The sequence below is a fragment of the Leopardus geoffroyi genome, chromosome B2, assembly GCF_018350155.1.
Source record: "Leopardus geoffroyi isolate Oge1 chromosome B2, O.geoffroyi_Oge1_pat1.0, whole genome shotgun sequence".
Lineage (NCBI taxonomy): Eukaryota > Metazoa > Chordata > Mammalia > Carnivora > Felidae > Leopardus > Leopardus geoffroyi.
Window position 1 is genome coordinate 112705212 of NC_059332.1, and position 22799 is coordinate 112728010.

Sequence of the window (22799 nt, forward strand, 5' to 3'; positions counted from 1 at the left end):
GGCAGAAAGAAATCCCTAAGAGTAATTAGGTCCAGACAACTTAATAATCATAGTTTGCATGGGGTCTGACAGCAATGCCGAGATTCCCAAAGAATTTTATTTTATTTTTTAAAATTTCAAAAAGTAATCCTCTACCTGCAACGTGGGGCTCAAACTCATGATCCTGAGATCAAGAGTCACATGCTCCACTGACTGAGCCAGGCACGCACCCCAAGAATTTTAAATATCTCACGGTACCCCTGGCAGTTTGCTGCTGTGCCTCAGGGCAACTTGGCACATAATTTGAGAACCATAGTTCTATATAATGCTTACATAACTACAGATGACCATTCTATCATTGTTTTTGTCCTTTAAAAATGTTTTATTGAGAACTAAATATGTGTCAAATACTAGGAACTGGGGTTCTATATACAGGCAAGATATGCTCTGGACAGTTTAAAATGTTTCATAGATGCTTTAAAGTTCATAATAAAGGAAAATTTGGGAAAAGAGTTATTTTCTCCATTGAATAAATAAGTAAACTGAATTTTCCAGAGCTTGACATAGGATCTAATAGACATTCAGGAAATGTTTCTTAAACTGAATTGTAACACAAATAAGAAAACTTGCTTACGTTAACTATCACAAGTGTACATGCAAATACCCTTTATTTCATTTATTTTTTTTTTAATTTTTTTAACGTTTATTTATTTTTGAGACAGAGAGAGACAGAGCATGAACAGGGGAGGGGCAGAGAGAGCGGAAGACACAGAATCTGAAACAGGCTCCAGGCTCTGAGCTGTCAGCACAGAGCCCCACGCGGGGCTCGAACTCACGGACCGTGAGATCATGCCCTGAGCCGAAGTCGGACGCTTAACCAACAAAGCCACCCAGGCGCCCCGCAAATACCCTTTATTAACACCAAGCCCATTCCTCTGTTCATTAGGATGAAACTGTTTCCCTCTTTTAAAAAATCTTCTTTTTCCCTTTTGTCCAACATAAAAGCAACATAATATTTTAGAAGTCTTAGGAAGAAGACAATTATAACAACATCATCCTTATACAATAACTGCTATTTTTTTGGTCTTTATAATACACATGCCTACAGAGTTGTAGTCATATCACACATTACATTTTTCTTGCCCTTTTTCACTTAGCATAATTTTGTAAGCACTTCCCATTGTTCTAAATAAATCTTCTCTGAATTACCTTTTACCTCTTTCCTAATTTGGAAGAGATTTCCTCTTGCTAAGAAAATCTTTGCTCTTCAGAGCTAAAAGTGTTGTTTTGTACAAGTGCATCTTTGGCTCTGTTACTTGGATGCTTGATTATCTTTTAGTTTGAACAAAATTATTTCCTTCCCTGTGAATTACCTAGCAACGATGATCCTGGGGGCTGTACAAAAAGAGATTTATCTTGCTCTTGCTTACTAAACCAATGAACCATTCCAGTCTCGGGGCCAGGGAGGAGCCAGGCTGTAAATTTCTCTGACTTCTGCTATAAACAAAGCCTGTCAGGGGAAGGCTGTGACTTGACACCCTTTTTAGAAAGAGAAGCTGAGGAACAGAGAGAACATGCCTCTCTATTCATGTCACTATGTGCTTGGGAAGAGGAGATTAGGGATTTCTAAATGCAGAGCCAGGGCTGACATCTTTCTGGGAAACCAAAGCCACAGTAGTGGAAAGTTTGTGTTGCCCTTAAAAATGCAAGCTCTTGGTGACTCCTTCAGTGATCAGGGAACTGGTTTTCTGTTCAGGAAGGGTCAATTTTACATTGTCAGTGGATCTTTTTTTTTTGTCTTAAAGAGCTTCCACAGTGTGGGTTGAGATATAGGATTTCCTTGGTAAAATACTCATTTGGGAATGAGTTTGTGCACTCAAATAAATAAATCTCTATTTTGGAAATGAGGGATTGGTATTATGGATTTAGAAGTATTAATTATGACTGAGTTTATCTCTGCACATTTTTACACCACTATTGTCACTGGAAGACTAAAGAGGAAATTCAAAAATAAGATGAGGAAAGGAAGCTGTCAGACCATAATTTCAGGAATAGAGAATCATAACAATGTACATATCCAAAGGAGACTGTAAATATCCAAAGGAGATTTGATCTTGCCCTTTTTTATTTAAAAGAATACACACATTAAAACACAAGATGTTATTTATAGCATTTGAATTTTTAAAAGTCTTAGAATGATTAGGAGAGTAGACTCAGTCTCATTATTGATGGGACTATAAATTGGTGTTAAGTTTCTGGGATAATATGAGCCAAAAGCTACAAAAGTACATTTACCCTTTTCTGAAGCAATTTAATTTTAGAACTTATGCTATGGTATATTAGGAATGTAACAAAGGTTATAGCAGAAATATTAACATATATTAAGTGTTATATACCTTGAGATCATAAATAATCTAATTTAAAAAATAAAATAGAATTCATTAAATAAATTGTGACGCATGTACATAGTAAAATTCTATATGGTCACAAATCATAATGATGTACACATGTTTTAATTATATGGAAACTATTCAGGATATATTACTAAGTTTTTTAAAAAAAAAGCAGAAAAAAAAGCAGGAAAAGAGAGTATACTGTCTAATACATTTTTATACACACAGATGCAAACACTAGAATGAAATATCTCAATATGTTAAAGTAGTTATTTGGGGTAGTGAGTATTGGCTGAAGTTCTTTGTCTCATTTCTTCCTTCCCTCCTTCCTTCCTTCCTTCATACTTTCCTCCTTTCCTTCCTTTTCCCACCCTACCTTGTCCTCCTTTTTCTTCTTGGTTTCCTCTATATTCCAAACATTTAGACTTTTATTTTATAAGCGGAAGGAATGTACTGTTTTGTTTTATTTTTAACTTCATCTTACAAAAGCCTACTATTTGGATTTAGGGACTTTAGGGTGGCAAAAGAAAGGGAAACAATTGTGTCCCATTCTTTTCTTCTTGATGCCCTTTTCCTTAATGAATCCAGGTTCTCTTCCTCCATGGGTGAAGAGGACAGAACAGGAAAGTGAGAACCAACATTCAACTGTGTCTTTCAGAAGCAGACCTAGTAGACCATTCCATCCTGTTTATTCCTCTTCAGGAAATGAATTTGTTTGAAAAATTTTGTTTGGATAGTTGAAAGACAGAAGGAAAAACAAGTCAGGTATTCCCTGGATAATTATCTTACGGTATTTAAATGTTACGCATTTCTTTTCCACAACAGGCAAGAAGAAATGATGTTTTACCCTCAATATGTAAACTTAAAATGATGCACAGCTCTTCTGCCATCTCGCAACATCTTTCTAATAAGTTAATAAATCTAAGCTTTTTTATGTTCAAATTAATATCTGAATAAAAATTTTCAAGTCATGTTGAAAGGCCAGGATAATAAAAGTAGGTAATAAAAAAATAATGTTTAATAACGACCTAAAGCAGCTGACTATGTCAGTTCTCACACTTGACATCGTCTTCTAGTGCTAGTCTTGGTTTTAGGGAAGGTGCACAGCTCATTGCAGATTAGAAAGTATTGAGAGATAAAAGTGGCAGTGGCAGTGTTTATGTTGTACTAACAACTGTACACAGCCTGATGCGGGGCAGATGGCCTGAGTTACAAGAATATTAAGCTTGTGGTAGATGAGTGAAATTTATGTTATGGTGACTATGTTTTCAACCAATCCTTTTAAAAAAGTGAATCCTGTCAGCACAATCATTATAGGTGCTTCATGCATTTCATTTCAGGGGAAATTGATGGTCTGACCGGAATTTTAACTTCGCATTTTAACTCATTTCCATGCTGCCAGTGTCCCAGATTGAACACCAGGGAGGCTGAGCCCAGGATTCAGGCAAGTCTGAGTCTGTCTGGAGGGAGGAGGTATGACATGCTATGGATCTATTTTATTTTCACAAAGATGGATGAATCCCATGGAAATGAAGTCATGGCAAGAAGGGCTGCGTGTTTGGGGAAGCCTTCAGGATTTCCAGCAGTGATTTCTAGTTGGTTCAGTGGCAAGGAGAGCCATCTCCAGTGAACTAAAGCCTAACGGATAAGGAACAAGGTGGTGGGGACTGCAAGAACTAGTTCTTGGAACTCTCATGACAAATATGTATGGGGGAAGGAGTCCCAAAACTATGGGAAGACCTTAAGGTGTTTGATTCCTATAGACACTCTGGAGTTACACTTTTTGTATTCATTATTGTTACTCTGGTCTTACATTTAGCCTGTTGTCACCTGGATAATACAGATTACTTTTGTATCTCTTTTGAAGAATAGAGCAATAGTTATCAGATGGCATACACAAAAGGCACACACATGTAGCTTCTTATCCCAGCCCTTAGAACATCAAACACGAGAGGTATCATTTGGAGGAGACAGTAGTTAACAGGAAACTATCCAAAATGGAAGGAAAAAAAAATTATTGAATAGCATTTATTCTTCCAAGTAAGAATTCTTCGTTCTTGGGTCAGACTGATAAATGAGGTGGCATTTCGACTGATTGATTGGGTTCATCCCGCTAGGGTGCAACTGAGCATCAGACACAAAGGATAGGAATGTGCTTTGGTGTTGCACTGTTTTCTTGGTATTGCATGATCAGTAGCCTTTCTCGCATTTGTAACTGGTTTGGGAAATATCTCAGAACAAACCAATAACAACTTCAAGACAAATGCTACACACTTCACAACTCTTTCCTATTACATGGATGTGTAAACTGAATTCCCTCTCAAGACGAAAAAACAAGGGCTGGCTTCCCCAAAATGTTTTCATTGGCTTTAGGGAACTAAAACACACCAGCCTGGGTGACTAATACTTCCTGTAAAATAAAGATAGATCAACACATAATTAAGTACTGGCTCAAATGTAATTGTTGTCTTTGAAACCGTTTTGGAGATAAATACGGTTATGCTAATGTAAGAACTCCTCCCGATTCCCATCAATGAGCCAGTTTATTAATTAGGCCAGGCCATTTTACTACCTTGTGCTACCTGGTCTGGAATATTTAAAGGGTTAAGAAAAAGTTCGTAAGAGAACACCGAAGAGGAGGAAAGAGGGATAATGCTTAAATCAGTTATTTGTCAGCTCTCATAAGGATTCCAGTTGGAGGAGTAGGTTAAAAGCACTTTTGGCTTCCTTGTGGGTTTCAAAGATCTTTCCGACCTCCACAGACAGAAAGCAGAGTTAGTGCATGCAGCATTTTGAACGAATAAACCCTAGCGTTATTTCTCTGAACTCCCTCTTTGGAGGATTTCGAATTGGACGGGCCCAAGAGAAACCAAAACCCTAAGTAGCCAGTGTTCTCTAGTTTCTGCTCTGAGTATACGGTGATTCCGTAGGAAGTTCTATCTCCTGCGTAGCCCGAAGGGCAGCCTGCCTGCTTGTTGAGGCCGAGTGTGAACTCTGGCCGCGAGAGAGCATCTCGGCGCTTAGATCACACCCACTCGGGGTGTGCGTGTGAGTGAGCGCGCGGGTGCCTGCGCGTGTGTGTACGTGTGGGGAGGTGTGCGCCAGAAGGGTGGGGTGCGGGGCAGCGAGGAGGGCTCTAGGTGAAGCCTGAGCAGAGGGAGGTCGCCCGCGCTGGCCTCTCCCCCAGGGGCCGGGGCGGCTCGCTCGCGCTCCCGCTGCACCTCCCGGGGCGCGCCGCGGCGGCGCCACAGGCCCCTGGACGCTCCGACCACCGCCCTCCCGCCGCCCGTCCCGCGCGGCCCGGAGCGGGGACCCGCGATGGCGCGGGACTGACGGCCGCCTCCCCACCCCCCCACCCCCGGACCCTCTGCCCCGCCCGGGGGCTCGCGGGGGCCCCGGGGCACCGCCCCGACCTGCATGAGGGGCGGGCGCGCCCGCGCCCGGAGCGAGCGGCCCTCAGCGCCCCCGAGGCGGTCCCCGGCCGCGCCGGAGGACGAGGAGGAGGAGCGGCGGAGCGGGCCGGGCTCCCTGCCTGCCGCGGCCCGGGAGCACGGGCTCCCCGGAGGGAGCTCGGGGCGTCCCAGCCCCGGAGGAGGGACCCGGAAGCAGAAGCGGAGCCGCGAGTCGAGCCGAGCCGCTGCCCCCGCTGCCCGCCGGCGCCGGGTGGGGGTCCCGGCGGCTGGATGGGCAGCGGCGGCGCGGGCCGCGGGCGGCGATGGGCGAGGAGCAGAGCACGGTGAGCGGCGGCGGGCCGCAGGAGGCGCGGGCCCCCGCCGGCGGCGCCACGGGCCACCCCGAGCCCCCGAGGCCGCGGGGGGACAGCGCCGGGGCGCCGGGGCCGCGCGCCGCCTCCGCCGAGCCGAGCGGCGGTGGCTGCGGAAGCGACTCGGGCTGCGCGGACACCAGCGCCCCGGAGCCCGCGGGGAGCCGGGGGGGCCCGGACGGGAGGAAGAGCCGAGCGCCGGGGCAGCCCGCGGGACTGGCACTTACCGGGCCCCTTAACCCCCAGACTTTGCAGCAGCAGCTGGAAGAGGAGGAGGAAGCAGGGGGCCGAGACGAGGGAGGGCATGAACAGCAGGACGTGCCCCTGGGCGAAGAGCCGGAGCCTAGGACCCGCGTCGGGGCCGCGGACGAACTGGTCTTGGACGTGCTGGGTCAGCGGCGCCCAATCCCCGCCAAGAGACAAGTCTTCTGCTCCGTGTTCTGCGTGGAGAACGACCTGCCCGAGGCCCCCACCGCGGAGCAGCCCTCGCCACCCGCATCTTCACCTCGGGCTCCGCCGGTGACGAACGTTCCCAGCACCCCCACCTCCTTCCCCAGCCCCCGGCTGTCCCTCCCGACGGACCCCTTGTCCCCCGACGGCGGCAGCATCGAGCTGGAGTTCTACCTGGCGCCCGAGCCATTCTCCGTGCCCAGCCTGTTGGGAGCTCCACCCTACTCTGACCTGGGTGGGGTAGGGGATCCCTATGTGCCCCTCATGGTGCTGATGTGCCGGGTGTGCCTGGAGGACAAGCCCATCAAGCCCTTGCCCTGCTGCAAGAAGGCCGTGTGCGAGGAGTGCCTCAAAGTCTACCTGAGCTCCCAGGTAACTCTACCCCCACTCTGTCCCCTCTTGTGTTCAGGCCCCTGGCGAGGCGGTCCTCCACCAGCTCGCCAACTCCGGGTTCACAGGAAGAGGTGATGAGACAATTCTACCAACGACCTCTGTCAGTTTCTCACATCTCAGTTGTTGTCGGTGTAATTATTATTGAAGTGTGTTTGACCTCACGGCTAACTTGACTGGAATTTAACTCTGCAGGAGCTTCAGGCTTTAAGTTGGCAACCGTGGAGGGAACAGTCTACAGTGAATTGTCCTCTGCTTATTTCTTTTACTAAATTGCAAGCCAGAGCTCGCTCTAAAAGGAGGACAATGAAAGTGCCTCATAGGCCTAGTATCCCCGAACTAACAAATAGTGGGCACAAAACACTGTAAGTATGTATTAAGTTGGTGAAGAGAAGCCTTGGAATTGTTGGAATTAGCATTTCAGGTCCATGATGCCTGAATTTTAAATTGTGCTCCATTTATGTATTCCAGAAAAGTTTTATTTATTTTTTCATTCATTTATTCATTCATTCATTCATTTATTCATTCCTTGGCCCATGCCCACTTAGCATTTTTCTTATTCCACAGTAAAGTTGAAGTACTTTTCCTCACTGAAGTTTTATGCCAGCACAGTACTTTGTTTCTTTAAGAGGGAACAAAACAGACCAAAACAAAGGAAAGCTAGGCTAAGAGGCTTAACAAAACAAGCAGTGGTGAAACTTTCTTCCTCGGCTTCTTATTTGAAAGCTTGTTTTTTTTCTTGGAAAGCTTAAGCGTGCAATAGACCAGCTTTCCTTCACTGACGGTGAATGAGTTCTTCCAGTAGTTTTCAAGCTGTTATGTTTCTGCCAGTGTTTTGCACAATCTGGAATGCCCTTTGATCCCATGTCTGATTGTCCTAGGCTTATTCATCTTTCAAAACCCTTGGCTGTTCAGGTGCCAACTCTTTTTGGGAAGCCTTTCCTCACCTTCCGGGCCGCTGCTTATATACTTTCAAAATACTTCTGTGTGCCTTGCAGGCACTGAAGTTCCTTATGTGTCTGTTTGTTTTGCCAGACTGTATGGGCAATGTCTTGTAGTCCTAGTGTTTGATAGTTTTATGCTGAGTCCCTTTCCAGTAATAGTGTTTAATAACATTGGCTGAAGTGAACTGAACAGGATTCCACACAGTGTGGTTCCTGTGTGTTTTGTGGCTAATCCATGCTGGTGTCTAGACTGAAAGTGTGTACTGTGCCCAACCGAAAAATGCAAAGGGAAACTTAAACAGAATGGAATGTTACACAAACAGTAAGTTAGCCAAGATGGTTGAGATTATCCAAACGCCTGCAAGAGACTGATGTCTCTTTTATGCTGTATCCACAAACAGATACTTAAAACAGGAGGAATGTCTGCTCTCATGTGGTAGTTTCTATGACATCATCGGCAAACAGATATTGGTGCCATCCATGTGCAGATCCCTGTGGTGGGATTCAGACATTCCCCAAATATGGGCCCTGCTCCAAGGGAGTCACTGTGAGAGCAGATGTGTATGCAAGAGCAATACACGGTAGCATATAATGAGATGTAAATAGAGTAACAATACCAGGTATACTTAAAGGCTGGATACAGATGCTGTGGGTTTAGAAGTTCAAGGAGGGTAGCTGGTGTGGGTTGAGGTATTCTGCATTAGTTTGATTTTCTTAAGGTGGGCCCTTTGCCCAAAGCGCATATATATATATATATATATATATATATATATATATATATATATATAAATCTCCTTAATTTTGTTGTAGGCAGTCAATATTTTGATCTGTAATGGAGAAGAGAAGGAATGGGGAGTGGAAGGGTGGCAGGGTGAGCGCAGTGTCATTACAATACACAAACACTAGAAACTTCTCTCAAGTGACATAGTATCTGAAACTTGTTTGCAGTAATTATGGGTGTTATGTATGTCCCTGATTTTCTTCCAAAGTATTGGACAGACCTTTCAGTAAAGAAAAGCCTACTTTATTTAAAATATTAAACAGGAAAAATGAGTCCCACAGGCCAGGCAAGCTTCTACCCCAGGGCTTTTGCATTTGTTGTTCCTTTTGCCTGGAATAGCCCCCCTAGATACCATTCCCTTTGCTTGCCTACTCCTCTCACTCCTCTCTTTCAGATCTGTATGCAAATGCCATCCAAATGGCCTTCACTGACCACTCTTTTTCAAGTTTAGCCTCACCCCACTCTCTTATACTTATGTAATTTGTTTCCACAAAGACAGGAATTGTGACATGATGTGTTTGCTGCTGTGTCTTTAGCACCTAGAATGCTGTTGGACATATGGTAGAGGCTCAGCTAATAGTTACCAAATTTTTGAAGAGCTGAGTGACCAAGAGAGGATGAGATTACCCCCAGTAACCATTGCCAGAAAGTGGTATTCTACTTGCGTGCTAAATTCTACTGTGAGCTTCAAGTTAAAGGCAAAAGACAAAGTCTTAAAGCAGACAAAAATAACAGGTTTACTAAGTTTGCTATGAAAGTTAGAATTAAAGATTTTTTAGATGAACTTTTAGCTTCTATGCAAATGGAATTTTTTACCAATTGGATAAAAATACATACAGGCTTGTGGTTGTAATATTTCTGGTCTGTGTTAATTCTAAGGTCACTTCTATTCAAAGGGTCTATGTTTCCATGTCACTTAACCTCTCTATGCCTTAATTTCCTCATCAATGAAATAGAATTGCAGACCGTGACCTGTAATGACATGCCAGTTCTGAAGCAAAACCAAATCAAACTGCAGAGTTATTTTGTTGCCTTACTGAGCTAGATCAAAAGGGCACACTGAGTGCTTTCTTTCTCATTTTATAAGCTTTCATGGGTTTGACAGACTAAAATCTGTTAAACCCGAATTTGCAGGGCTCTTAAGACCTTTTAAAATAAAATGATGCATTTGAAATAAAAAGTTATTAGTGATATTTTTCACTTGTTTTTGAATTTGTGTCAAATAGTGCATTATTTGACATCACTTAAGAAAATAAAGGTGATTTTCTATTAAGCATTTTATACTAAATACATTAAAAATACATACTAAATGTGAGTTGGAATATTGCCTGGTTAAATTAATGTTCTTCTAAAAAGGGAGGCTGAGTTCTTTGAAAGAAGGTATGAACTTGGAAGGTGGGAGCAAGGATTTTTAGATGGTAAGTCTTATTTCCATTAATGCCCTGGACTGCATGTGTAATGAAGGCGGATGAGTAGTTGTGGTCATTATTTCAGTACAGAGAAAGCAGATTAGGCCATGACTTAAATACCTGCATACTGTGCTTTCTAAATAATAGTTTTATTTCTTGAAACATAATATTCTTCTCCAGTCATCACCATGACTGGGGCTGCGGGGAGCCCCTCTTAGTGGAATGACTTTACAGTTCAGTGTGTACCACCCAATTTTCAATTGCCATGGTGAAGGGTTGAACTGATAAATTATAATCTTTGCCACTGCATAGGTGTTGGCTTAAGGGCTGTAGAACACATAACGGATACAGTGGAAGTTACACTAGTGTATGTTGCCTGGGTCCATAAGTCGTTGATACATACATTTTAGAAGCATTTCCCAGTGACCTATGTATGCATGTCTGACCATGGCTAAAGCACACAGTCCGGGGATGTCTACAGGTCACTGAGCCATTGTAAATGTTAACCTCCTCAGCTGGTTTGGCCTCTAACACATCTTCCTAGGAGGCAAGATTGTTGCCTTCTTTTGTTTCAGAGAACGATATTGCACTTATTTCAGAAATCCTCCGTTGATATCTTTCCTTCATGGTTTTGGTTTCAGACAGTAAAACTTATTATAATATGAAGTGTTACTATTTAGCACTTTAGATAAAGAGAACATTGGGTATGCTAAGGACTGTCTAAAGGTAACAGCTGTTGTGGCTTTCATCACTCTGCTTCAAAGAGCTCCCAACTGGCAGGTGCATGTGAGTTGGAATGTACACACCTGTCAGATGAGTATTAATAGAGACAAGCAACATATTTCTTCTACATATTGTGAACAAAGCAGCTGTTAGATGGTGATGTCTTAAAATGACAGTCTACTATAGTCACCCTAGAATCGGTGACCTAAGGGTGACATCTTATGTATCCTATTATTAAACTCTGAGTCATGCAGACTTGTATGGGTACAAGTGTAACCTACTTTTTTCCCTTTAAATCTTAAACCAACCTGTGTATTTTTAGAAGCTAATGTGTGCAATGTGGAGTTTGAACACAGCCATCTTCGCACAGGTGAATTTTTGGATCCTGTCATGCCAGGTGTGATTTTGATAGTCCTGAAAATGTGAAGAATAATGAGACCGGGATACATTTCATTTCTCTGCAGGTTTGAAAAGTGAGAGTGAAGGAATATGTAAACTTATTATTTTGTGCCCAGAATTTGCATGTGTGTGCTCACACGTGTATTTGAAGGGTGCGATAACATTTGCTTTCACACCTTACTGACTCATGCCCTTACTTCTCTCTTCTGCCTCTTTAATAATATGTCTCTAATAATTTCTTCATATCTCCTTCATAATCTCTTTTTTCTTTTACCTTTCAAAATCTGATTTTAATGGACATTTGATTTCTGCGGACCAAATACCCTGTTGAGGGCTGAGGTCTGAACCAGCAGAACCTCGTCTGTGTGTTGCCTGGGTGTTTCCCTTCCGTCTCTTCCAGCTGTCTAGAGATGAGGCTACGAAGAAAAACCCGGCCTTGTACTCCACTGCCTAAGAGATCTCAAATAACATGACAAGTAGTACTACTTACCCAAGGCGTCAATTGTAACCTTTAGAGTGGTGATTTTCTTTCCTTCTAGAGCAGAGCTCAGCTTTTATACTGGAAGGCTCTTCCTTACTCCCCCTTTTTTTTTTAATGTTTATTTTTGAGGGAGAGAGAGAGAGAGAGAGTGCAAGCAGGGGAGGGCAGAGAGAGGGGGGAGCCACAGAATCCAAAGCAGGCTCCAGGCTCTGAGCTATCAGCACAGACCCCAATGTGGGACTTGAACCCTGAGATCATGACCTGAGCCGAAGTCGGATGCTTAACTGACTGAGCCACCCAGACGCCCCTGGCTCTTCCTTACTCCTGATGTGAGAGAGAGAGAAAGAAGAGCCTTAGAACTTAAACTCCCAGCTTTTTGTTAAGAGATTGTAATGGGCACTGTAGACAGACACCTGAGTGGTAGTTTCTTATAATTAATGTATTCATTTATTACTGTATCATTTACGCATTTAACAAACATCTATTTGGGTACCTGTAGGCCAAGTACCATGAGATACTCTGTAAATGTATTAAATTCCCTCAAGGAGCCATCTCAGAGCCTTGTGTGCAGTATTTTTTCTCAGCTTTATCTGGGGATATAAATAAGCTTTTAAGTTGCCGGTCAACTGTGGATCTCTTTCTCTTCTTACTTTTTGGGAGGATTTTGTTTTATTTTCATTTTTATTTTGTCTTATTATTATTTTTATTTTAGAGAGAGAGCATGAATGGGGGTGGGGGCAAAGGGAGAGAGGGAGAATCCCAAGCAGGCTCCATGCTCAGCACAGAGCCTGACACAGGGCTTTGATCCCACAGCCCTGCGATCATGACCTGAGCTGAAGTCGAGTCCATACTCCACTGACTGAGCCATCCGGGTGCCCTTGGAAGGATTTTATTAAACCACTTCTGGAGTACCAGCTTACCATTTAGTAAACACGTTACAGTTCCACCTGTTGTGTTTAATCCAGAGTAGTAAATCCATCCATTATGTATTTCTTAACACACATATTTCTCAGAGCTCTAATTATTGGAAATAGAATATTATTAAATATCTTACTCCTTTCAAAATATTTATTACCTTTACTTAAAAGAAAACATGCTTTTGCTAAGTTTGTTTTGGATTATTCTTTACGATATGGCAAATATTTAAAGTTATAAAATTTCAAAAATTTGTTTATTTTGTTCATATTCACTTTGTCAGAAGAGTTTCATATGATCAACTAAATGAACCTTCCCAAGTCAAATTGTGTCTTAAAATAAGAAATTCAGTGCCTATAGAAAAATAATTTCTGAAGTACGCCATGCTCTTTCAACTTTCTCAGTATTATTTGTCCCATCAATTTTGGGGAAATTACACTTGTATGGTTAAGTTTCCACAAATAATAAGAGCAACCATTTATTGAACATCTATATTTTAAGCACTTCTTACATATTTTATTATTGAATTTTAATTCATTTATATATTAAATACCTATTACATGCCAGTCACTATTGTAGGTATTGGGGATTCAGAGAACTAAAGTAGATAAAATCCCTCCTTCATGGAGTTTATATCCTAAGCCAGAGGGGATAGACTATAAGATAAATAATTAGTATCATTTAGTATATTAGGGGATAATAAAGGCTATGAAGAAAGAGACAAGAGAAGGGTGATAATAGTGAGGAGGAGGCCGTTCGTATATTTATAATCGAGGAGGGTAGTTGTCAGGGAGGGTTTTTCAAGGTGATCATTGAGTAGAGATCTTCACGACAGCAATAAGGGAATAAACCATGAGGACATTTAAGGAAATAATAAGTATAAAGTTCCAGAGACCAGTACTTGCTTGGGGTGTTCCAGGACGGTGAAGGCATCCATGTGGCTGAAGCATAAGGAGTGAGATGGGGAGTGATAAGAAGAAAACAGCGGGAATGAGAAAGCTGGTCAGAGAGGGCTTTAGGACCATAAAGAATTTGTATTTCCTCTGAGTGAGATAGGAGGCTGTAAGAAGATTTTGAGATAACCAGGTGTAACTTAACTTTAAAAGAGATTTACTCTGGCTCTTTGTGGAGAATGTTATACTATAGGAATCAAGAATGCAAATTAAAAGATCAGAAGACTATGGCAGTAGTCCAGAGGAGAGATGGTGTAGTGCAGACTAAGATCGTAAAGGTGAATGTGAGTTGAGCTGGTTGAATTTTGAATATATCGTGAAAATGGAGCTGACAGAATTTGCTGCTGATGGAGTGTGGGATGAGAGAAAAAGAACCAAAGATGACATAGGTTTTGAGCCCAAGCAATGAGAAGAATGGGGTTGCCATTTAATAAGATGAGGAATAGTGTAGGAGGACTAGGTGTAGGGAGAATCAGGAGTTCGTGCTAAGTTTGAAAAGCTGTTTAGACATTCATGAAAGGGTGTTGAGTAGGCAGCTGGCGTCTGGCATTCAGAAGAGAGATATGAACAAAAGATGTATATTTGAACATTCTGGACATGTAGATGGTATTTAAAGCCATGAGACTAGATGGGGCCATCTGGGGAGTGATAGTAGATAGAGAAGGACAGTGTCTAGGCACACCAATGTTTACTAATACGGGACCTGGGACATGTGAACGAACCAGGAAGGATCTAAAATGGAGTGGGCCAGTTAAGCAAGAAGAAAACCAAGGTGGAATGTTACCCAGAAGCAAACCAAGATGGTATTTTATTTTATTTTTTAATGTTTATTTATTTTTGAGAGAGAGAGAGAGAGACAGAGCATGATGGGGAGGAGCAGAGAGAGGGAGACACAGAATCCGAAGCAGGCTCCAGGCTCTGAGCTGTCAGCACAGAGCCCCACTCGGGGCTCGAACTCATGAACTGTGAGATCGTGACCTGAGCTGAAGTCGGACGCTTAACCGACTGAGCCACCCAGGCGCCTAGTGTTTTAAAAAGGAAGGAATAATCATTGTCTAATGCTTCTGATAGTTTCAGCAGGATGAGGGTTGAAATTGACCATCAATTTCCTAACAAGGAGGTCTTTTGCAACCATGAATAGTATTGTTTTCATTGGCACTGGTGAGATTGGCTCTCTGATCAGATTGGGTTTGAGAAAATAGGAACAGCTCCATTTCTGTGCTTCAGGTAGCAGAATGTTATATGATGAAACTGAAGGTTAGAGAGATAAAATAACTCACTTTAAATCGCATAGCTGAGAAATGGCACAAGTGGGATTTAAATTCATGTCCATTTGGCTCTAAAATCCATAGCCTTTTTACATTGTTTACATTTATTATTTTATTTGTAAGCTAAATATATTTGTTTTATTTTCCCTTTAAATTTATATCTGTATTGTACAAAATCACAAGCCTTCTAGTCCAAGAAGGAGAAGGAACTCAATTTCATGTTCTGAGGAAGTGGAGGACACTTGCCCAGGTGCAGAGATAGTTTTCTGCCAAACCCAGGCTCATCTTCACGTAAGAAAATCAAGAGAAATTGAGTTCAGAAAAGCTATAATTCAAGTTGCTATCAAGTTTTAACGGCAACATACTTGCCTGTTTCCTTCCTAACTCTCTGGCCATTCATTTTGTTCACCATTTGTGCTTTCTCTTGTGTTACCATCTCTTCATGTTGGTGTCTGCCTGATCCATATCTAACTCCTCTGTTCTCACTGTATGGTATTAGTATTATGTATTAATGGGACCAGCTCATCTACTCCTATGGTTTCAAGTAACACCGAACTTCCAAATCTCTTTCTCTAGCCGGGATCACTCTTCTCACTTTCAGTACCATATAGCCATCTTTTCCCTGTACCTTTCCACTTGTATGTCCCACCCACCCACAGCCACTTTAAACTTCCCACAACTAAATCTCCCTTTCCTCATCATCCTTTCCACACTGCTGAAGTCTTGCTCCTTCTTTGGGGTTCCCCATTTCCATTAGTTGTACCCAGGTCAGAAACTAGGGAGTCATCATTGAGTGCTTGCTCTCCCTCACCTCTCTCACCTAATTAATCACTAAGTCCTCTCAATTCTACCTCCTAAAAATATTGTTATCCTTTTCCCTACTGTTCTCTATTTCTCCTGACATTTCTCTGCTGACGGCTCTACTTTCTGTCCTGGATTCTAACAACAGCTTCCTACTTGGTCCCAGTGCTCCAATCTTGACTGTTTCCAATCTGTTCTCCACACTATAGCCAGAGGGTTTTTTATAAGATGCCCAACTGGCCTTGGTACTCCCCTTCTTAGCCTTTCAGTGTCTGCCTCTTGCTTTTATTATTATTTTTTTTATTTTTTATTTTTTTCAATGTTTATTTATTTTTGGGACAGAGAGAGACAGAGCATGAACGGGGGAGGGGCAGAGAGAGAGGGAGACACAGAATCGGAAACAGGCTCCAGGCTCTGAGCCATCAGCCCAGAGCCTGACGCGGGGCTCGAACTCACGGACCGCGAGATCGTGACCTGGCTGAAGTCGGACGCCTAACCGACTGCGCCACCCAGGCGCCCCTGCCTCTTGCTTTTAGAATAGAATCTAAACAAAGTTTACATGGGATCTAACTCCTATTAACCCTTCCGCCTTAAGCCTACACCCATATTAAGCTTCTTTTTCTTCCTTGAACACTCTGTGACTCTCAGTTATGAGCCTTTACTTTTAGTAACCTAAGTTCTGTCTTAGGAGGATCCACTTTTTTCCTTATTCCCCCAATTCTGTTGACCTTTCACACTTACTGATTCTTCTAGTCTCAACTTAGACATCTCTTCCGGGAATTTTTCTGGGCTCTCTATACCTGGATTACTTACGGTAAGATTGTTACTTCATGGTATTTAAATTGCCCATTTCCTGGGGCACCTGGGTAGTTCAGTCAGTTAAGCGTTCAACTCTTGACTTTGGCTCAGGTCATGATCTGATGGTGAGTTTAAGCCCAGCATTGGGCTCTATGCTAACAGAGCCTGCTTGCGATTCTCCCTCCCTCCCTGTCTCTCTTTTTGTCCCTCTCTCTCTTTTTGTCTCTCTCTCTCTCTCTCTCTCTCTCTCTCTCAAAATAAATAAATAAACTTAAAGAAAAACTAGTCCTCATCTTTAGATGCATTTAAAATTTAAAAGCCTTTAAAAAATTGCTCATTTCCTGCTCTTTGCTTCCTTTAGACTGTAAAGCTTGATGCATGTAGAGACCATCTTTTTTTGCTGATTAATTTCTTAGCTCTTGGCATGTGGGAAGCATGAAATGAATATTTGTGGAGTGGACTTATTTATTTACTCCATAAATAATACGCTAGAGGCTGGTGTTGTCAATACATGAAGTATTGCAGTAGATAGCAAAAATGATATTTTAAAATGAAAATCTCAACATCTCATTCTCTTGCTTAAAAACCTTTAAGACCTTCCCATTACTCTCCATAAAGATCCCAGTTTGTGACACCTCTGCTAAGGCTCTGTTCTGCTTATCAGTGCCTTCTCCCTTCCAGCTCTCCTCTCTCCTTCCCTTGTGAGTGAATTTCTCCTCATCCTCAGAGCTTAGCCTTCATCAAGTCTCCAGACTGAATCAGTGCTTTTCGAGTCCTTTTCCCTCTGGCACCATTCTTCTATCCCCCTTTGGAATTATATGTGGAAGCGATGACGTGAAGTTTGATTAATTTACTGCCCCCACTATTCTTTAAGCTGCTTTTACAACTAGCACTTAGCACGGAGCCCAGAATAGAGTAGGTGCTCAATAAATATTTGTTAAAAGTTTGAGTGAGTGGTTGAAAGTAAATTATAATACGTTTAGGTTGGCAGAAAAATAAGGTAAATATTTGAACCTGAATTTTTGATATCTTATTCCATGGTATATTTAAATTTTGAGTGCAGTGGAATGCTGTGGCCTGACTCTTTATCCTGACATCCCATCTATCACAAAGGTCCTTCTTTAATTATAAAAACCTATTCTGCTTACTATGTCTCCTGCTTAACAAATTCCTCCTGAACCTAGGGGCTTCAGACAACAATTTTGTTTTGATTATGACATATGGGTCAGAAATTTGGGAAGGGCTCAGCTGGTCAGTTCACATTTGGGGTTTCTCATGTGGTTCGCATGAGTTGTACTTTCAGTTCACTCACGTGGCTAGCAGCTGACCCTGGCCATTGTCAGGGAGTCCAGCCGGGACTGGATGCCAGGAGTGCCTCCACGTGGCTTTGTCAGCCTGGTAGTCTCAGGGCGGCAGGCTTCTCACGTGGAGCCTGGCATCCCCTGAAGCCAGCCTCAAGTGAGCCAGGTGGAGGCTACGTGATCTTTTCTGCACTAACTGTAAGTCACTCCGTGTCACTTGGCAATGCAGTCACAAGCCTACCCAGCTTCAAGAGGAAAGGACATAGACCCCCTCATTTTTCTTGTGCAAGTGTCAAAGAATTTGGGGCCACGTTTGTGAACCACCACACTGCTTCAGACCAAAATAAAAGATGTTGTTAATTTAGGTAGTAAATCTTTTAAACCTGAATTTTAATATTTTTAACTTCATGTCTTATCAATCATTTCATTAAATATTTCCAACCCCTATCATTATACTGATTAATACATTTTGGTGTTGTGTTTTCGTGTTTTATTCTTGACTAATTTAATAATAAAGCTTTACTTAGTTTTAAGCAAAACTTACATAGAAGCCATTCTCTTTTAAAATTAAAGATTTTAGATAATTCCATTGTAATGGAAATATCTTAATATCAGGATCAGCTTATAGTTATTCTGATTATTAACCCCAGTTAAAATTATTCTATATAATGTAATTTCCTTTCCATTATAAAAATTTTAGCTTCAGTAATGGTTAAATTATTATTTAAAAAATTAAGTATTTTTATGTGTAAAAATAGTTAATATAACATTTTTTATAGATCAGGCATGTCCTATACAGAAATAATATTATTTCTAATAATACTTTAGGATTAACCATCCTAGTTAATCTTTGTTAAATTGGCCCACCGTTGGATATTTATTGTTTATAGTATTCTAGTTTGGGTGATTTTATTATTTGATTAATGTCATCTAAATTTCCAGTAACATATATATTTTTCTCAGAAACCTCTTCCAGATTAAGGACCTGTGTACCCTGAAACAGAAGGGGCCTTATAGTTTTTATGATGTGCTTTTTTTTTTTTTTTTTTTTCCCTCTCCTCCCTCTGGCTCAGGTAACTAAATTCTGGGCTTATTCATTCATGTGAATGACTAATCCCTTTTTAAATCTTCCTAAGCTATTTTCCTCAGTCATATTCTCTACTATAAGATTCAGAGGCTAATTATAGGCTACCTAGCAAATTACTTCCCTTTTTGTGGTGTTGATTCTTGCCTTATTTCCTCACATGATTATTGGCCATGCTCAGTGCTCCTGAAGCTCATTAGCTCTGAGTTGTATATGGCAAGTTAAATCACCACAGCCCCTTCCTCTGGTTACCCAACAATTTAAAACAGCAGGTAAAATAAAACAATTGCTCATAATATTTCACCAGCATTTTTTTTTCCCTTTGACAATACCATTTTTTTCTGATGTTCCAAGTTTGGTTCATTAGTTTATGTCTTAAGTAGAGCTTTAGGATCAAATCAGAAGTGATTTCGATAAGGTCTGCTCTTGGTGCACTCCTTTTTTGTAAACATCTGGCCTTAGTGACGAAAGTGAATTTCTTCACATAGTTCTGTAGACAGTAGGTTTTGTTTTGTTTTGTTTTTAGTTCTCTTGCCAAAGATGCCCATGGTGGGAAATGACAGGTGAAATCCCAAGAGTTCTCATTTAATCCTACTTTTAACTTCAGTGTTTTCTTTTCTTATGTTATCATGTTTCCTCCTCATGGTTGTGAAAATGCACTTTGAAAAGAATAGGCTTCTAAAAATTAAAAAAAAAATTCTGTGTCAAATATGTTAGTGCCTTATGTTAAAACTGCACATGCACGTGTGTGTGTGTGTGTGTGTGTGTGTGTGTGAGAGAGTGAAGGTCTCAAGATTGTTTACTGATGCATCATAAAAGGATTGTTTACTGATTTTGATTTGCAAAAATCTAAGTATAGTCATTGACAAGTAAATTAATGTATTTCAAGTGTAGTTTGAATCAACCAAAATAGATATCCCTTGGGTTTACCTTTTTTGTTGTTAATTTTTAATGTCATTTTGTGAGTCATTGAGGCTTCATTCTTAAGATGAAGGGAGAGCTTAGAAGGAATGTTTGGGAAAAAAACACTTGAAAAAATAGTAATTTTTCCCAATATATATTTTTTAAGATTTCAGGATTTTTGAAAAATACTGTTCTGGTATGTTTTTTTCTTTCTATCTTTTCTTTTTTTTTTTTAATTTTTAAAAAAGGTTTTTATTTATTTGAGAGAGAGAGACAGAGAGACAGCATGAGTGGGGGAGGGGCAGAGAGAGAGAGAGAGAGAGAGAGAGAGAAAGGGAGACACAGAGTCTGAAGCAGGCTCCAGGCTCTGAAAGGTCAGCACAGAGCCTGAAGCCAGGCTCAAACCAGTGAGCTGTGAACCGTGAGGTCATAACCTGAGCTGAAGTCTGATGCTTAACCTACTGAGCCACCCAGGTGCCCCACCCCGGTATGTTTCTTCTTTGAACAGTATAGTTACAAACTTTAAAAACTTGGAAAAAGGGGTGCCTCGGTGGCTCAGTCAGTTGAGCATTGGACTTTGGCTCAGGTCATGATCTCATGGTTCATGGGTTCGATCCCTACCTCGGACTTTACGATGAGAGCAGGGAGCCTTCTTGAGATTCTCTGTCTCCCTGCCTCTCTCTCTGCCCCTGCACCCGCTCCCAAAAATGAATAAACATTAAAATTTTTTTTAAATAAGTAAAAACTTGGAAACAGTTTTGCTTTTCCATTTTGCTTAAAAATCATCCAAATGAATTTTTAAGAGTTTTTAACCCATTTGTTAAAAAATTTATCATTTTCTGATTAGTTGCAGGAATAGTTAATTGCCATTAGGGATGATGGAAATCTATTAGGTGAATTTGTATAATTGGTAGATGAGATTCAAAAATAAGTATAATAATTTAGTTAAGTACATGCAACTATGCACTTTTTTCCTCTCTGTGTCTATGCGAGGTGCTTTTTCATTTATGATACTCATTAAAACAATGTATCAAAATAAATTGAACATAGACCTTAGAGCACTGCCAGTATTACCAAATGCTGAATGAAGATCTTTGAAAATAAGGAACAGTTCTAACATATTGCTTTCGTGATTATTAATATTTTTATTAGTTATAAGAGATCTTTTGTATCATTTAATAAAATAAAATTAAGATGCTAAAAAACTCATTAGAACTTTCGGATTATTTTGTTTAAATATCCTTTTGGCTTGTTATAATCTAGATGAATTGGATAGCACCCTGTTGGTTTGCTGAGGGTGCTAATGAGGCCGAAACCAAGCAGTCAGTCCCCTCACAGGCTGGTTAATGACACGCTGATCTGCCATAAACCACCTTTAACTCTGCACAGTCATGTCACAAAGTGTCTGCTTCTGAACATAAGACTGTAGCTGAGATCAGACGGAAGAATTACTGTTAATCTCATCACCACTTCTGGAAAAATAATTGAATCACATGTTCCAATAGATAATCAGTGAGTTACAGAGATGTTTCCAGAGAGAAGTCTTTTCCACTGGTCAATCACTGCAGTCAGGCTATAAAGATCTGTTCTCTAGCATTCAGTGGGTTTAAAAGGATCAAAGTGGAGGGGGAGCTAGAGTACTTTTACTCTTAAAAATATTTACAGAGCACAGAATTATTTGCTTAGCACTATGCTAATCACTATGAGAAGTAACAATGTATCACCGTAGAGTAGTCTGTGATCTATCCTTGTGTCAAGTTTAGAAATTCAGTAGGTGAAAAATAAGCTTTCAGGAAAAGATTAGGGAATGTTTATGATTAAATTATGTGATGCTGATTGTTGACTTCAGTGGTTCTATGAAGAGAAGCTGTGTTTATGGGAATAGAAAAAGTTTAAACTTAGCTATTGTTTAAAAAATAGTTTTTGATGGATGCATTGGGAGAGGAGAAGGAGGGTAGAGGTAGAGCATCTCTTCAAGTAAGGTGGAGTCAGCAAGCACACATATACACTCAGAAACACACTTGTAGAAATAGGGTGTGCAGGCCGTCATGACTAGAGAGAGAAGCTCAGATGGATTGTATGGCAAATAAGGTGGAGAGGTGAGATCTGAGTCATGAGAATAAAGACCTCAGCACAGACTTGAGCACCGTAGGCAGAGAGTCCTGGTGTCCTTATGCTAAGGCATACTGTGTTTCAAAAATAGGGAGCCAAGAGAAGCCGGGTTGGAGGTGGCTCACAGAGGTAGATGCAGGCTAGATCATGTAGCTTTGTGTTGCCTTGCTTTGGAATTGATATATCATTTCAACTGTGATGGGAACTCATTGGACCATTTGGTAGAACTGTAAAGTGACAATTAATGCCTTAAAAACATGCTGGCTTCTATGTGGAGAATGAATTGTGTTTGAAGGTGCGGGATGGCCAAGAAGAGCAGTGGGAGGTGGATTAGGAGGCAGTTGCAATAGTGAAGAGCAAAGACACCAGTGGTTTGGACAAATGTGCAAACACTGGAGATGGTTGTCTCCTGTCCTATCACTTTTCAGAGTTTGCCTTTACAGGGTTTGAGAATGCATTGCTTTGGCACAACAAGATGTCATGCCAGTTCTTGTAGCCTTTCTGTTCAGAAGCCCTGAGTTGTACAACTCCATTCAGCAGCTACAGTCTTCATCTTTCAAGCACTATAGGATTAACCTCTGTTCAACTTGATTCCTTCTCCAATTGACCTGTCTGGGGTGCATTTTTTTCATTTAGTTGGTTGCTTTTAATTGTTTGTTCCAAAGACACCATGTAAACAGTCACTGATCAAAAAATACAAAAGTGGAGTGCATGGGTGGCTCAGTCAGTTAAGTGTCCAACTCTTGATCTCAGCTCAGGTCTTGATCTCATGAGTTCAGGCTTCATGTTGGGCTCCACAATGGGCGTGGATATATGTATCTTTTGAATAGGTGTCCAAAGTTGTTATTTTACTGAATGTTAGAATCAACTTATCAAGGAAATTGATTTATCCCCTGCTGATTTTTTGCACTTTGCTGTTGTTAATCTTTCATTAGTTTATGCTCAACAGTTT

At 41.2% G+C, this 22799-nt stretch overlaps 1 protein-coding gene and 1 long non-coding RNA gene across 3 annotated transcripts in view; one reads left to right on the forward strand and one right to left on the reverse strand.

Annotated features, from left to right (window-relative positions):
• LOC123608970 overlaps positions 1-6464 on the reverse strand; it is a 112007-nt gene extending 105543 nt beyond the window's left edge. The window contains exon 1 of the long non-coding RNA XR_006717551.1: positions 6363-6464. This is a non-coding gene — a long non-coding RNA (uncharacterized LOC123608970). The remainder of the gene's footprint in view (positions 1-6362) is intronic.
• RNF217 (ring finger protein 217) overlaps positions 5964-22799 on the forward strand; it is a 131586-nt gene continuing 114750 nt past the window's right edge. For both annotated transcript variants that reach the window (XM_045499457.1, XM_045499458.1), the window contains exon 1: positions 5964-6957. In XM_045499457.1, the coding sequence (XP_045355413.1) occupies positions 6088-6957 (870 nt within the window). In that variant the 5' untranslated portion in view covers positions 5964-6087. The remainder of the gene's footprint in view (positions 6958-22799) is intronic.